The 14,983-nt window shown below is 37.2% G+C and overlaps 1 protein-coding gene across 2 annotated transcripts; it reads right to left on the bottom strand.

Annotated features, from left to right (window-relative positions):
- Positions 1–337: 337 nt before the first annotated feature.
- LOC127934458 (brain acid soluble protein 1 homolog) lies at positions 338–13,769 on the bottom strand. 2 transcript variants are annotated; one of them, XM_052531851.1, is made up of 2 exons: positions 13,606–13,769; positions 338–2,620 (listed from the first exon to the last, which is right to left on the bottom strand). In XM_052531851.1, the coding sequence occupies exon 2, from the start codon at positions 2,611–2,613 to the stop codon at positions 2,041–2,043; it is 573 nt and encodes a 190-aa protein (XP_052387811.1). In that variant the 5' UTR covers positions 2,614–2,620; positions 13,606–13,769; the 3' UTR covers positions 338–2,040. The 2 variants fall into 2 exon arrangements, with proteins under 2 accessions (XP_052387811.1, XP_052387821.1); XM_052531861.1 differs by having other exon boundaries at positions 338–2,625; positions 13,606–13,759.
- Positions 13,770–14,983: the final 1,214 nt, after the last annotated feature.

The following is a 14,983-nucleotide window of genomic DNA, read 5'->3' as shown; positions in this document are numbered from 1 at the left end:
TACAAGAACATTAGCATTTCTCTTTCAAATCAGTTTCTTCCAGCAGTTGTGAATGCTATGCAAATACAATTCTTCTTCCCCTGTGCCACATAAAAAACTTTGTAAATGCACTGTTTTTAGTTTATATCCTCCAGCAAATGTGTCTGTGCCTCTATTGCAGCATAAAGATGGATTACATAAGAGTTTGGATTTGTTGCAGGTAAAATATTTCCAGATATTTGCTTTGGATTTTTGATTTGTTTGAACCGTTATGAGCATAAAAATGTAATCGGATGTGTTGGGGAAAAACACTGAAGCTGTGAGTTTATGAAAACACAGAAAATCAAGACATTTGAGCTGATTTTCAATCTGTTTCTTTCATTTTATTAATGTTGCTCCATGTATACAAGTACATATATCTCAATTCTTCCGTTTTATTTGTATTTTTTTTCATTTACCAGGGAATTTTTGGAAAGAAAAAGAATGATAGAGAAAGAAACAGAGAGAGAGAGAGAGAGAGAGACTTGGTGTGTAAATTCAAATGAAAAATCACCTGTAGCAACATTATTTCCACAGTAACCAAAAATACACAACAATGGGGCCAACCACTGACATGCAAAACACACACAGCCTCACGCATACCGATACACACAACGCTCACATTGTTCTGTCAGCATGTTGAGAGATCGGTGTGTGTAAAGTGTGTCCTGTTTGGTGAGTTTGGAGGTCTGCGGTCTTTCCCTCTGTCTCTCTGACTTCATGAAATCTGCTGCTTTCAAAGTACAGAAAGACCAATACTCCATTAACACACACACACACACACATGCAGAAAATACATGCTCATACCATGCATAACTCCATACACACACTCACTTCATACTCCCGGATCCCTCCACACATGTTCACACTTTAAATGAACTTTTAAACATCCAATTAAAGGGACAGTTCACCTTAAATTAAAGTTCTGTAATAATTTACTTATCTTCATGTCAAACCTGTATGACTTACTTTCTTACATCTAACACAAAAGGAAACATTTTGAAGAATGTTCACGCTGCTCTTTTCTTAGTAAAGTGGATGGGGACCAAAGGCTGTCTAGCTCCAAAAAGGACAAAATAGCACCATAAAAGCTTCACAAAAGGAGTCCATACGGCTTGTACACTATATTCCAAGTCTTCTTTGAATTTTAAATCGCTTTTTACTCAAAACCTTGCTTGACAGATCTAGTCCCCATTCACTTTTGTGCACGGAAATGAGCAGCTCATTCAGCTAAATTTCTTTCTTTTTGCATTCTCTGGAAGACAAAAAGTCAAACAGGTTTAGGTCATTTTTAGGTGAACTGTTCCTTTAAAAAAAAAACTAATAATGTTAACATTCAATTTTGTGCGTGTGTGTATGTGTGTGTTTGATGCATTATGCATTAACACTGATTTAGTTTCCACTGATATGTGAGAAAAAGAGAGAGAGACAAATGAATAAAGTAGGAAAGTCGGGGGATAAGCAAAGACACAATGCCAATCACTAACTAGAAAGCAGAAAACAGGAAATATGAAACGTATCGGAGGCTGGACTACTACTATTACTACTACTGTCACTCTCTCACACACACACACACACTCACACACACACCAACACACACACACACACACACACACACATATATATTAACCCCACACACTGCCATCACACTCAAATGGAGGGAAGTGAGATTTGGAGGGTGACAATGAATAAATTCCATGTTTTTTTCCACCCCTCACTGAATAGAGGTAGACAGAAAGGTGAGGAGAGATAAAGAGAGAGAGAGATGGGGGCTGGTGGTTTGTATCAAAGTTCAATTGAATATTAAAGATATCATCGTAACTGCCAGTCTTATTCACCATGATCATGTCCATCGCCAACACAATGATCAACGTCCAGCCTGTTAAAATCATTATTGTTACTAATATCATTATTCATAACTATAATTGATTATATAATTTAAAATGGGCGGGCTAGTTTTATTATTTAGATTTGATCTTGTTTTTCATTTGTCATTAATCTTGTCATTAACTGTTCCTTCTGTTAATCCTGCACAGTGACTGCTTGCTCCTTATTGGGGGCGGGGCTGGTCTCCGTGGTGATTGGCTCTGCAGGGGTCGATTCTTTTGCGGGCGGAGCCTCAGTTTTTTTAGACTCGGCGTCGGGCTTGCTCTCCGTCACTGTAGCTACAGGAGGGGCGGGATCTTTTGCAGCCTCTTTTTCATTGGCTGAAGCTGCAGAAGGGGCGGATTTATCTTCTGCTTTGGCAGGAGGGGCATCTGGACTCTTGGCGGGTTCTGCTTTGGCAGCTTCGCTGCTCTTGGCGTCAGAAGCTTTAGGAGCATTAGCGTTCGCCGCTGGCTCCTCCTTCTGCGCAGGGGCGGTGCTTTTCTCCTCCTCCTTGGGTGCGGTGGAATTGCTATCGGTGGTGGGTGTGGCTTCTTTGGCGGCCGCCGTGTCATTGGTTGTCTCAGTGGCAGCAGGAGCTTCCTCCTTGTTCTCCTTAGGAGCTTCTCCCTCTTCCGCCGACGCTCCCTCCGTCTTTGCGTCCTTCTCTTTTGCCTTCTCATCGTTCACATTGTATCCCTTCTTCTTTTTGCTCAGCTTCCCTCCCATTTTACCTCTGACATGTGGAAGAGAGAAACATGACAATCAACACTGGCTGCAATGACTCAGAATGAGTTGTTGAATTCACTAAAGGGTCCACTTCATTTTAACTCTAAAATCATAAATTAAATCTTTCAGCTACCTCTGTTGTTTCTCAAACAGCAGTGTGATTAAGGGTTTTTAAGAAATGGACCCTAAAACATTCAGACTTCTCCTTTAGAGTTTCAGATCTCAACAATGTCTCAGACTGTGTTCAGCTTTGCCAATATGCATGTACCAGTCTACAAGATGAGATTGTAATAAGAACTCAATAAGAATTTTTCCAAATTATTTGGGCTATCATAAAATATTTAAGAATAAACTCTATAATGCTATACCAAAAGGTTTTCAATCTTCTGGATGCCACAGACCCCTAAATATGACCACTTTTAGGGAGTCCCCAATGCTAAAATGTATCTATGGTTCATCTATAGTTTCTTTTATAAAGATCCAATTTATTCTATGAAAATATATTAGCATAATAAATATGCCTCAAATGGTATTTGGAAATAATTCTATTACATTGTTTTTTTTGTTTTTTTTTTACTTATTATAGTACTTTGATTGATTGATTGATTGATTTAGTGTAATTAAGTTTTAATTATTTAGTTTTTCTCTAAACCTTTCTACATAACATCTAGCATTCCTTTGCAGGCTCCAGATTCAAGACCCCTGATCTATATTATACTATACTATAGTAGATAAAATATCTTATGCTGTAGTGTGTTACACTATGCAATGCTATATTTTTAATACTGTACTATGTTAACAGTTATCTAATTTGTTTGTGTTTTTGATTCCGCAGGAATTTTAAAAGAAACATCAAAGACAAAGATTTAAAAGAGTTTTCTATAAAGCAATAAAATAAAAGCAATACAAATTTCTTCTGGGATTATTTGTGAAAATTCAAGTGTAGCATGTCACACACTACATGTCTTGCATAATCAGAATCACATTCGAAGAAAAATCTAATTCTTTTCTTTAAAAGGTACTAGGAAAAAAAAGCAAAAGATGGGATGAATATACTTCTGCTCTGGATTTATTTTAGTAAATACCCCTTAATCCTGAAACGGAGAGCTAATAAAAGCTCAGTAGGCTAATCTCAAATCTCTGAAACAGTCTGTCAGGGTTTCTATCATATTATGCATCAAAACTAGATCATTAATCAGTAATCAGACTCCAGCGCTGATAGTTATCTAGATAGATGGAGGGGGTTTTAGAGGATAGCATCTCTGAGCCTTACTACCTGCAATTCAGAACTGCAGTTACCAAGGCAACCGGGTGCTCACGTGACCGATTCCGAATATGGAGCTGTGCAAAACACATTCTCGCTCTCTCTCACTCCATTCTCCCTGTTGGCTGCTTTAGCGTTCCTGAGCTCAACAACCATCTGTGTAATGACACACTTGCACACACATACAGTTATTCTCCAGACAGAAGGAGAGCAGTAATCAAGTGAAACCAACATGTGAGTTGAGTTCGTGCACACACACACACACACATATGACAATGGAAACATGGAAAGTCTTCCCTTGCAATGTATAAGAGAACAATAGGCACTATCTGTCCCGTCTCCACTGAGTCAAGCAGACAGCAGCACGCTGTTTCAGCTTTAAACAATACGCTGCAGTGTGTGTGCGTCTGTGACATGTCTCATCTGTACAGAAAGCTTGAAATTCACTTCCTGTGTGAAACCTTCTAATTGGTAGAACATTCAATCCTGGTGTTGCTTGTAAACTGTCTATGCAGTGTGTACAAGTAGTAATCAAAAGCCCCATTGGCAAATTCAAACTAAAAGCAAAGGATGAACTGCACTTTTGGCTTCTTCTCCAGTACAGAGCCATGCAAAAAAAATGTTTGGGTTAGTGGAAGATTTGGATTTATTCTGCAATAATTTGAAATGCTCTGCTGTTTTTTTTCTTTTCTTTTCAGAATTTCTTGTGTGTTTTATTGCATGTTATTTTGTATTGTTTAAATCTGCACTTTATATTATTTTAAGTATTTTTTTGAAAAGCTATGAACAGCACATTCGATCAGTTATTTGATTTTATGTCACTTGTATACATTATATATATACACAAGAATACATTAAAAATAGTAATATTGTGAAATATTATTACAATATAAAATAACTGTTTTCTATTTTTTATATATTTTACATTTTAATTTATTGCAGTGAAGAAAAGTTGCATTTTCAGCAGCCACTACTCCAGTCTCATGATCCTTCAGAATTGATCCCTCTTACTATTATCAATGTTGAAAACAGTTTTGTTGCTTAATAATTCTTGTGGAAACCGTGATCCTTTTTTCAGGATTCCTTGATGGATATAAAGTTAAAAATAACTTGTATGATAGTGTAGCTGCACACACACATATATATATATATATATATATAGCTAGCTGTATTGCCATATAAATGTGTGTAGCCTTGAATCCCAAATTGCTTATGTAACTCTAAAACTCCAACACACACACACACACACATTAGGCTAAAGGCAGAGGAGGGGGTTGAGAACTGGAGCAGAAAATCTGACCCAATCACTGTGCTGTAACAGCAGCAATGCATTTTGGAAGCAAACACACATTCATGGTTTCATATTCAAATACAATAAACTAACTTTAGATATGGACAATGGCACGTATATTACCTAATTAAGACTACATATTCAGATATTATGCTTTTTTTCCCCAGTATGTTGGTATTATTAGATGCCTCTCAGTCAGTATTTTAATCATTTATTGGCTTGTGTTGTGTCGTGGCTGAACACCTGTTTGTGTGCAATGGACTTAATCTTGCTAATCTAAATATTATGGACCCTAAATATCTATGTGTACATTTCAGAAAAAATAAACACAAATGAGTAGAAGATAAGTTAATAAAACATATCCTCATTCACCCTCGTAGTATAATCTGTTTTATGTGCATTTGTGTGCTTGTATATTGAATACAGACACTGTTCTTTTAACTCCACATCAACAGGAGGCAGTGTGGAGCCACATCTTTGAGATGTTTTGTTGAGGACTGGAGAGGATAATGTGATAGGTCAAAATTTATAACATGCTATAATAACTTTAGATCTGTCCTCCAACCTCAAATACACACATACACACACAAGCTCTTAACCCAAGAGATGTACTCAAACAAAACGCACACACACACCAGCACATTGTTGGCTAGGGCTCAGGCCTCTACGTAAACAGCAGCTCAGGCTAATGAATAACTCCAGAACACTGAGTAGACCGGGAAACTAGAAGCTCCTTTTTGTTTGATGGGTCGAGATGAATTGAAGAATAAATATGCAGTGATGAGTCATATGATATTTACTGTGATTGTGTTTGTTGAATTGATTATTCTTGTTAACACAGAGCAGGAGTTAAAAGCCAAATGTTGGATGTGCTTTCAGGATGACAGACAGTGTGACTGTTGAGAGAAAGAGTCGGACATATTTCACTCCAGGTAATTGTTTTGTTTAATTTCTAATCCCCCCCCCCCCCCCCCCAAAAAAAGACCATAACTGTGTGTGTCCAGTAAGTGCTACTTCCTTCTTGATTCTTCCTGATCATTGAACATGGTTTAGACTGTTATTAACCATCAGAGAACCATTAACTGCACACTGTGGAACTAAAATCAAAACAGGAAACATGAATTCCACCTGCTATAAGCAGTTTATTTGTATATTTTTAAGTCCATAATTCACTAAAGGAATTACTGTGCAAATTAGTAAACAGCATGAATGCTTGTTGTGAAGGACAAGGCGGACTACTACAATTTGTCATACTTTATCCAAGCACTTTATTTGGCACTTTTAAAATATATTTGACCACACCACCTGTCTGAGTGCCTTGTTAAAGCACTCATATCTGTTATTTATTAAATTATTGCTGTCATAATCATTTGAAAATGTACACAAACATCCTAAAATTTGATTTAATTATTCTGCAAGAACTCTGACATTCAAAAGTTTGTGGCCAGTATAATTTTATTTTAAAGAAATCCCAAATTGTATTGATCAAAAGGGCACAATTCCATTCCATTTTAAAATATACATTTAAATATACATATTTAGAATAAATTCTATTCATTTAAACTGACTATTCATAAGACAGAGAATCTTGAAAAAATTTGTCACGGGTTTCCACAAAACTATCGAGCAGCTGTTTTCAACATTGATAATAATAAGAATTGTTTCTTGAGCAGCAAATTAGTATATTTGTTAATTAGTAGGTACCAGCGATTGCAACACTGAAGACTTAAAATTCATATTTTCCATAAGGAACAAATTACATTAATGACATATTTTTCAAATATATTACAATAAAAAAGTGATTATAAATCATAATATTTTTTTCATAATATTGTATGTTCTTTAGTGTATTATGGAGTGCATTATTCATCAAGTAAATGTGCATGAGAGCATAAGAGACAAACTGGTCTTAAAATCTTACGAACTCCAAACTAGATAATGAACTAAAAAAAATGTGTATCTTGAATAAATGTGCTGTTTACATCTGTTTGAACCCCCAGTAAATGGAAAAAACTTCCAGTTTATTGAGTCTAAAAAATATAAGATAAACCTAGTATTATGACAAGAATGTGCCTTGAGCCTTGATTATTCACATTGTATTGTTTTTACAAGGTCATAATTTTATGGTTATTTTGTTGAATGTGAAGAAAGTATCAGGACCGTGTGTGTGTGTGTGTGTGTGTGTCAGTCCATTTAACTTTGACTTAGAAATGTCTACTTCAGGAACATAAACAGTAGAGTGAGGGAAGATTTGAAATGAACACTACTGCATTAAAACAGTCTCACAACCAGTACTAAGATAAATAGAGTTAAAATGGACAGACAGAGAGAGAGCAAAGAAGACACTGGTTCATTCCAAAATCCCTAAGTGTGTTTCAACAAGAGTGTTTGGAAGTGCTGAGGAGGTTTACTACCTCATTTGGACAGTGTCTTGAGAACTGTGAAAACTTTGACCTGGTAAAATCCTTCATCCTACACACACACGGCCATCGCTCAGGATGGAAATTGCTCTAATGAAAACAACGGCGAGGGAACATAAACACCGCTGGCAGACAAAAACACGCTCGCACACACAAAGACCTTGAGATTCTTTCTTGAGTAGTGCACAGACTCCACATTATTCTGATGACTGTTTAGCGGCTCACTGATGGTAAAATGCACTTTGACTTTGAGTGTGTGTGTTTGTGTGTGCACGCATGTGTGTTTATTTAAGGCTGTCATGTCTCCTAAAAACTGGAGCCAGTCTGAGATAGAAACACACACACACACACACACACACACTATCCTTGAGCCTCACCCTGAGTTGCAGCCTTGTGTCTATGTGTGTTTCAGGATAGTGGGAGATTTGATTGTGTCTTTCGAATACAAACATCCATAAATCACATAACTGACAGATGCCTAATGAATGAAATGAAATGTGAGCTTCCTCACTTGAGCATACACATAAAAATGTATACTGCATCTTTCTTCAAGTATCTTAATTTGTTATATCTTAATAACTTAATAATATCTTAATAATTTTAATAAAACAAGTATGCTAATTCTATTAGTGACAAAACTGTCGGTTGTGATTGAAATGATACCACAACCGAGGGATAGTATGGAAATTATTTATGGATAACAACATAAATAATTTCTACACAATAAATGTCAGGCTTTATTTAGACTGTCATAGTTTCACAAACTGTAATAATTTATGATTGATTTTCATAATTTAAATTTGAATGTCCAGCTTAGGTATAAAGATAAAACAATAAAATGTATATATAGAACACATTTCAAAAACTGCAAAAAAAAATAAGAAGAAGAAGAATAAAAATTTAAAAAAAAAATGAAGTTTTCAGTAAACAGTAAAAAAAAAAAATTGAAATCTTTAATAGAAATGTTTGCACATATATGTGGTGTTTTTTAAAAAAAAAAACATTAACTTTTGTTTCATATATAGGATTTCATATATGACTTCATGAAGTTTAAAAAAAGGCCATATATTGTCTTAAACATCTGAGATTTAGGCTTAGTCTAAACATAACCCACAGGAAACCAGAAAAAAAGGACACATACAAATCCACACAGTGTTTAATGTTTTCATTCTTGTGGGAAATTTGCTGGCCAAACAAGAAGCATCTGCATTGTTCATTAGGCCTTGATTATATAGTCGATGTCCTGAACACAGCACAAAGGTTTTTTTTAAATATGCCTTTACTCCTGTCTGTTCCTTTACAAGGTTCTATACTGTAAATACATAATGATACCAGACTACATTTAACACTCTCAGACAGCTGACATGTATTAATATTTGATGTCATTTATACATTTATGTGTTTTGGTCATTGTCATATTTAGTTCAATGCTCTCATCCAGCACTAATGCTGTGTTTTGTGTGTATCTCTCTCCAAGGGAGTGTAACAGACAGGTGGGGTCAGTGGGGGTCAGGCCTTTGATTGGCTGTTGCCGTAGGACTCATAGGAGAGCTGCCATTCTGGCTCATTCTTACACTTTCTTCAGGTCATCACCATGGCAACCCAGAGAGAGATTCCATGATGACACACACAATATCAGAATCAAGGAATCTCAGCTGCTGCTTACCCAGGTAACAGATGATCATTAACACATAACCATAGAAAGAAATGAACACGTGAAGTTACCCTGCATCTTGTGGGTTGATATGAAGATATTTAGAAAAATGTTTCAACTTTTTTATCCATTCAATACTATACTATAAATATCTGGCAACACAAACGAGTCAAAATCCTGTGATTTCTTCCTCTGCAGATACAGAAAAGACACAACTCTTAAATGCATTTAAATACATTATTAACAACCAGTCGTTCAGTTTGGTTGCATACAAACTGTGTAGAGCTTCTGTAAATGTAGTTGTCACTACCTGCTTTTTGAGTCAATTCGGTTGCTGTCACTGTGTGTATACAGAACAGGATTAGGCACTAAATGACAACCGATTGAGATGCAATGTGTACGTATAGGCATAATTCTAAAAGCCAAATAATTATTCAACAAAAATGGAAAAGTGAAACAATACCAAACTCAGTGGCTCAGTTCTACTGCTCCTCATAAAGCCACAGATCACCTTCAATACACTGCACACAGGCCGCAATGCATGATGGGACAGAACCTGACTAGTGACTGACACTAAAACTTATCAAGTTCTGCAAGCACAACTAAGGCTGCCTGAGGAAAACATCAAATAATAAAAGGATGCTCCACTAATCTGAAGTAGTTAACAACGGTGTGACAGAATGGGTACGTAGACTTTGAAAATCTTTTTTTAATTTTTTATTAAGTGACAAGTCTAAAAATAACAGTGATTTTGAATGCATCTCTAATTCGGGACCGTCTCAGATGTTCTTGAGTTATCTGTCCCCTTCAATGATCTTCCTCAAACAAACACACAGACACACACTCAAAGCCCTGTTTGGCTAAACTGTCTCTGTCTCTATCTCTGTCAATGCCATACTGTCTCTCTGCCTCCTTCCTGTCTCTCTCTTGCTTTCAGGTCTGTCCTGCTCTTCTTCTGACAAACACTGAAAACTGTGATCGCAATCATCTAAACATTCAGATGAAAGCACCTGGTGCACTGAATTCAGAATTAGATTTTAGAGGGCAAAAAAAAAAAAGATGTTGATTTGTGGCACACTTGATGTAAAGTACTTATACATATATTCGGTTGCCATGATGTTTCTAGTTTTGCCTGATTGCTAGGATGTTGTGAGCTATTGGCCAACAAGGATCCAGGTTCAAATCCAGCCCTGTTTGGTTCTCTCTCTCTCTCTTCCACTTTCCTCAGTGATGTGATTTTTCCATTTTCCATTTTCTGACCAATGAATTGCCAAAATGTGAGGGGAAAAAACGGTGGTGTTTTCAAGTGCATTTACTTCATTTCAGCCAGGGTCAAAAATTATAACCCAAGAAGCACTAAGCAAGTGTTGGCAAGTATATGTGGTGAAATTTGCTAGCTGCCCAATAACTGGCTCCTGTGTGTTTTACAGTGAAATGCGGCACTGTGTTTATTTACACATGACCAGCTGAAGATTCAGAATCCCTCAGTGGCTCGGTTCACAGTGAATGCTGCATCAAGCATACTTCATCTCTGAAAGTTTGGGTCGCTTAAAACGTGCATTTTAAAACGCAACATCCTTATCTTCCCAAATTTGTAATCAGAAACAATTATAAATCTGTTTTCAACATTATTATTATAAAATACTTTTTAAATTATTATTTTGTTTTTTTATTCACTATATAAAATAGTATTGTATTATAATTAACAATAATATTTCTTCATTAAATTAATTTTTACAATATAAACTATATATTTTTATATATATACAGTACAGACCAAAAGTTTGGACACACCTTCTCATTCAAAGAGTTTCTTTATTTTCATGACTATGAAAATTGTAGATGTGTTAATTCACATGTGTCAATTCATAGTTTTGATGCCTTCAGTTTGAATCTACAATTTTCATAGTCATGAAAATAAAGAAAACTCTTTGAATGAGAAGGTGTGTGCAAACTTTTGGACTGTGTGTGTATATATATATATATATATATATATATATATATATATATATATATACACGTTGTTGTTGAATGGTCAAGAACTGGTTTTCCTTCTTTCTTTCTTTTCTTCAGATGCTGAACACATGTCTGTGTCCTTCTGCTCTGTAAATATATGCAAAATAAATAAATATCCATTCTTTCTCAGCTCTTTGACTGAAACCTGACTGTAAAATTCATCTTACAATTATTTGCAATCATGAACTACCCAAGATAATACAGGTCATTCTCACTCTCACTGCTTTCTCAGTCTTGCTCTCCTCTGCAATTGCAACACAAAAGTCCAGCTGAGCTTGAAACTGGGCGTCTCGCACTGACATGAATCACCGGACTGCTCTTTTTGTTTCTGTGGGTGACCTAGTCCAGGGAATCTCACTCATTTTAAAACACACATTTAATCAAGATAATTGCTAATTCAACTCATGAGCGCTCAGAACCAAAACTGCAGATCTGTAAATGTTGGCATTTAGTCATGCAGGTTTAATAATGTTTTTGGTGGCTGAGTGGCTCCTGCAATAGTTGCCTTCAGGCTTTTTTGGCTTATTCAATTGCACTGGACATATAAATGAGACCTGGAATGATGTAGACATTCATTTATCTCTCTCTCTCTCTTTCTTTCTCAAGCTTGCACACAGAGAGGGAGATATGCTGTTTCCATAGTGTAGCAACCATTATAACAATGTTTTATGGCATCAATCCAGTTCACGGAAGTTCAGTAATCAATAACAAATATGTTTGAAATAGTTTTACACTGTACATTTTTTTTTATTGCGCTAACACCTAACTATTTATTTTGGTAGGGTTCTGAACATTTAAATCTCAACAATTTGGCAAATGGATACCTCAATTATCAGGCAAAATCAGCGCTCAGTTCTCTTGTTGATTTGATATTTCCAGGTTATAACGCGTGACTCATTCAAGCGGGGGTTTATTGGTCCGTGTGAACGTGAGGATTATGATCACACCGCCCGCTCTTTTTCTCAAATGCACCTCCATCCCATAATATCGACTCTTATCCAGAAGGGGGGGGAAAAAAGCATGGACGCCATTTGGGCGGAGACGTTTTGCACAGTGTGATTTCAGTGTGCGGGGATCTGAACGCTAGATCTAACACATCCCAATCCACCCCCCACCACCACACGAACCCTCCTCAAGAGAGGCGAGCACGAGCGCACGGTCACTCGGTTCATTGTCTGCACCATCGCCGTGAAAGGAAAGTAGATTCCTCTACAAACAGAATTTTGATGTTGAACACATCTGCAGGAAAATAATATTTCAATCATAAATACAATTTGTAGAAAATGTGAGAGATAGAAGGTAAAAGCATCAGTTGTCTATCCACACCCTACGCGCAATGCGCATGTGCTCTGCAGAGACAAAGGATCAGGCAATTACGATTGTAGCTTAAAATAATAAATAAACTAATAAAGGCGCGTTGATATCGAGATAAAAAACCCTGTTCACTGTACATTAGAGACAGAGTCTCTTTGACATCGTATAGCATCACAAATGGTCTCTATCTATCTGTCTATCTGTCTGTCTATCTATCTCTCTCTCTCTCTCTCTCTCTCTATATATATATATATATATATGTGTGTGTTTATGTGTGTATGTGTGTGTCTGTGTGCGCGCTCGCTCGTGTGTGTGTGTGTGTGTGTGTGTACAAAGAGTATAATTAATTATAAGGATTTATCTTGTGCATATTATTTACAAGCTCTCCGACATTATGTGTGTGTGCGTGCGTGTGTGGGTGGGTGAGTGTGCGCGCACGCGTGTGCACCAGTTAGACAGCGCTGCAAAATGTGTGCCAGCTCTGACAAAAGAGGACGGTGGGCATAAATCAATAAATTGTAAAGAGCAGCATTTACTTTGGAAACGTAACCAAAACCATTACTATTACCACACAGTCTACAAAACATGGCTCGGAAAATCTAAAATAAACGTATGCATACGCAATATTAGAATACTCCTTAATTCATCTTATGAGCAATTTTCATTCAAATCTTTGCTTTTAAATAATAATAAACAGCGAGAAAGCTGCGGCATGAAGGTGCAGAGACCGCTCTTGTCTGTTCAGAACACGCCCCTCTCCACTCATCTGCGTAAATTCCGTGGCTTATTTATTGAAATCTTTGCGTGCATCTCAAAAATCATATAAGCTCAGATAATTAATACTCCATTCACCCGCTGAATGACGTGCTGAAAGTACACTTGATTTCGATATTGCCCCGGTTCATTACCGTGAGCTCTGTCTCTTCGATTTGGAGCCGCTCTTATTAATCAGAGACGCTCTAACTAGACAAATTCTTCATGTAACTGAGGCAGAGAGTTTATTTAATCTACTAAAGGATTGAAAGACTCTTACCGTCGGCGGTGGGCTTTCCTGTCACTCCTGTCTCAAGTGTGGGCTGTTTTTCCCAATGTCTTTTTTTCCTGTGCGCGTGGTTTCGGCGGGGTTTAACGGGGCTGTGCGGTGTGTGTCTTGCACTGCATTTCTCGCGCGCACACTCGTATTCGGTTTGGGGGACGGGGGACGGGGGCGCGCGACGCTCTGCGAGCCACTGAGGACGAGACACGGCAGCGCGCCGCACCGTGATCAAATGTGTTGTGACTTATCAGAAGAATAAAAAGAACAAAAATAAAGTTACAAAAATAAGTTGTTGTTTTTCTGTTTTAATATAACTGTAATGTTCCCTTGTGAATCTGGTAGTTATAATTCTGGTCAATGTGTGAAGAATTCAGAATTTTTCATTCTTAATTCACACCAGCAAATATGGAAATATAACCCGTTTACGTTCACGCTCGTGCGAACGGGACAGTAAAATGCTCTTTCATTATTATTATTTTTTTTTTTACTTTGCGCGCCCTCTGGCGGCATCAGTTTATAATGTAACGAACATAAACAGAAAATTATGAGGTGAATACAGAGTTGTAAAAATACAACAACAACAAACAACAAAAATTTCCTTTTTCTAATGATAAATAAAAAATGCTGTCTATAAATATACCTTAATAGAAAATAGCAATGGGAAATATAATGTGCTTAAATAAGACTGGCTCGTATAACTCAAGTGCTTAAGAAACCCACCCTCAACCCATCTCTTTTAGAGAACTACAGACGAGTTTCCCTTCTTCCTTTCATTGCAAAACCACTTGAATGAGCTGTTTTCAACCAAGTCTCTGACTTTCTCACACAGAACAACCTTCTTGACAGCAAACAATCTGGCTTCAGAAGTGGGCATTCAGCTGAGACTGCCTTGGTCTCAGTTGTTGAAACCCTAAGACTGAACAGAGCAGAATCCAAATCTTCAGTACTTCTTGCTTGATCTGTCTGCTGCTTTTGACACGGTTAACCAACAGATCCTCCTGGCCACCCTACTGACAAAGGGCATCTCAGAAACCGCACTCCAGTGGTTTGAGTCTTACCTATCAGATAGGTCCTTCAAAATATCTTGGAGAGGTGAGGTGTCCAAGTCGCAACATCTATCTACTGGGGTGCCTCAGGGCTCAGTTCTTTGGCCACTTCTCTTCTCTGTCTACATGACATCAGGTTCTGTCATTCAGAAACATGGCTTTTCATACCACTGCTATGCTGATGACATTCAACTCTACCTTTCATTCCATCCTGATGATCCGACGGTAGCTGCTCACATCTCAGCTTGTCTAACAGACATTTCTTGCTGGATGAAGGACCATCACCCCATCAACTCAACCTTGCCAAGACATAACTGCTTGTGATTCCA

This window comes from Carassius gibelio, chromosome A2, assembly GCF_023724105.1.
Source record: "Carassius gibelio isolate Cgi1373 ecotype wild population from Czech Republic chromosome A2, carGib1.2-hapl.c, whole genome shotgun sequence".
NCBI classification, from domain to species: domain Eukaryota; kingdom Metazoa; phylum Chordata; class Actinopteri; order Cypriniformes; family Cyprinidae; genus Carassius; species Carassius gibelio.
This window is presented reverse-complemented; position numbering and strand designations above follow the sequence as displayed.

What these genes read in the sequence shown, in the direction of transcription:
- LOC127934458 (XM_052531851.1), bottom strand. Translation starts at nt 2,613, where the DNA reads ATGGGAGGGAAGCTGAGCAAAAAGAAGAAGGGATACAATGTGAACGAT.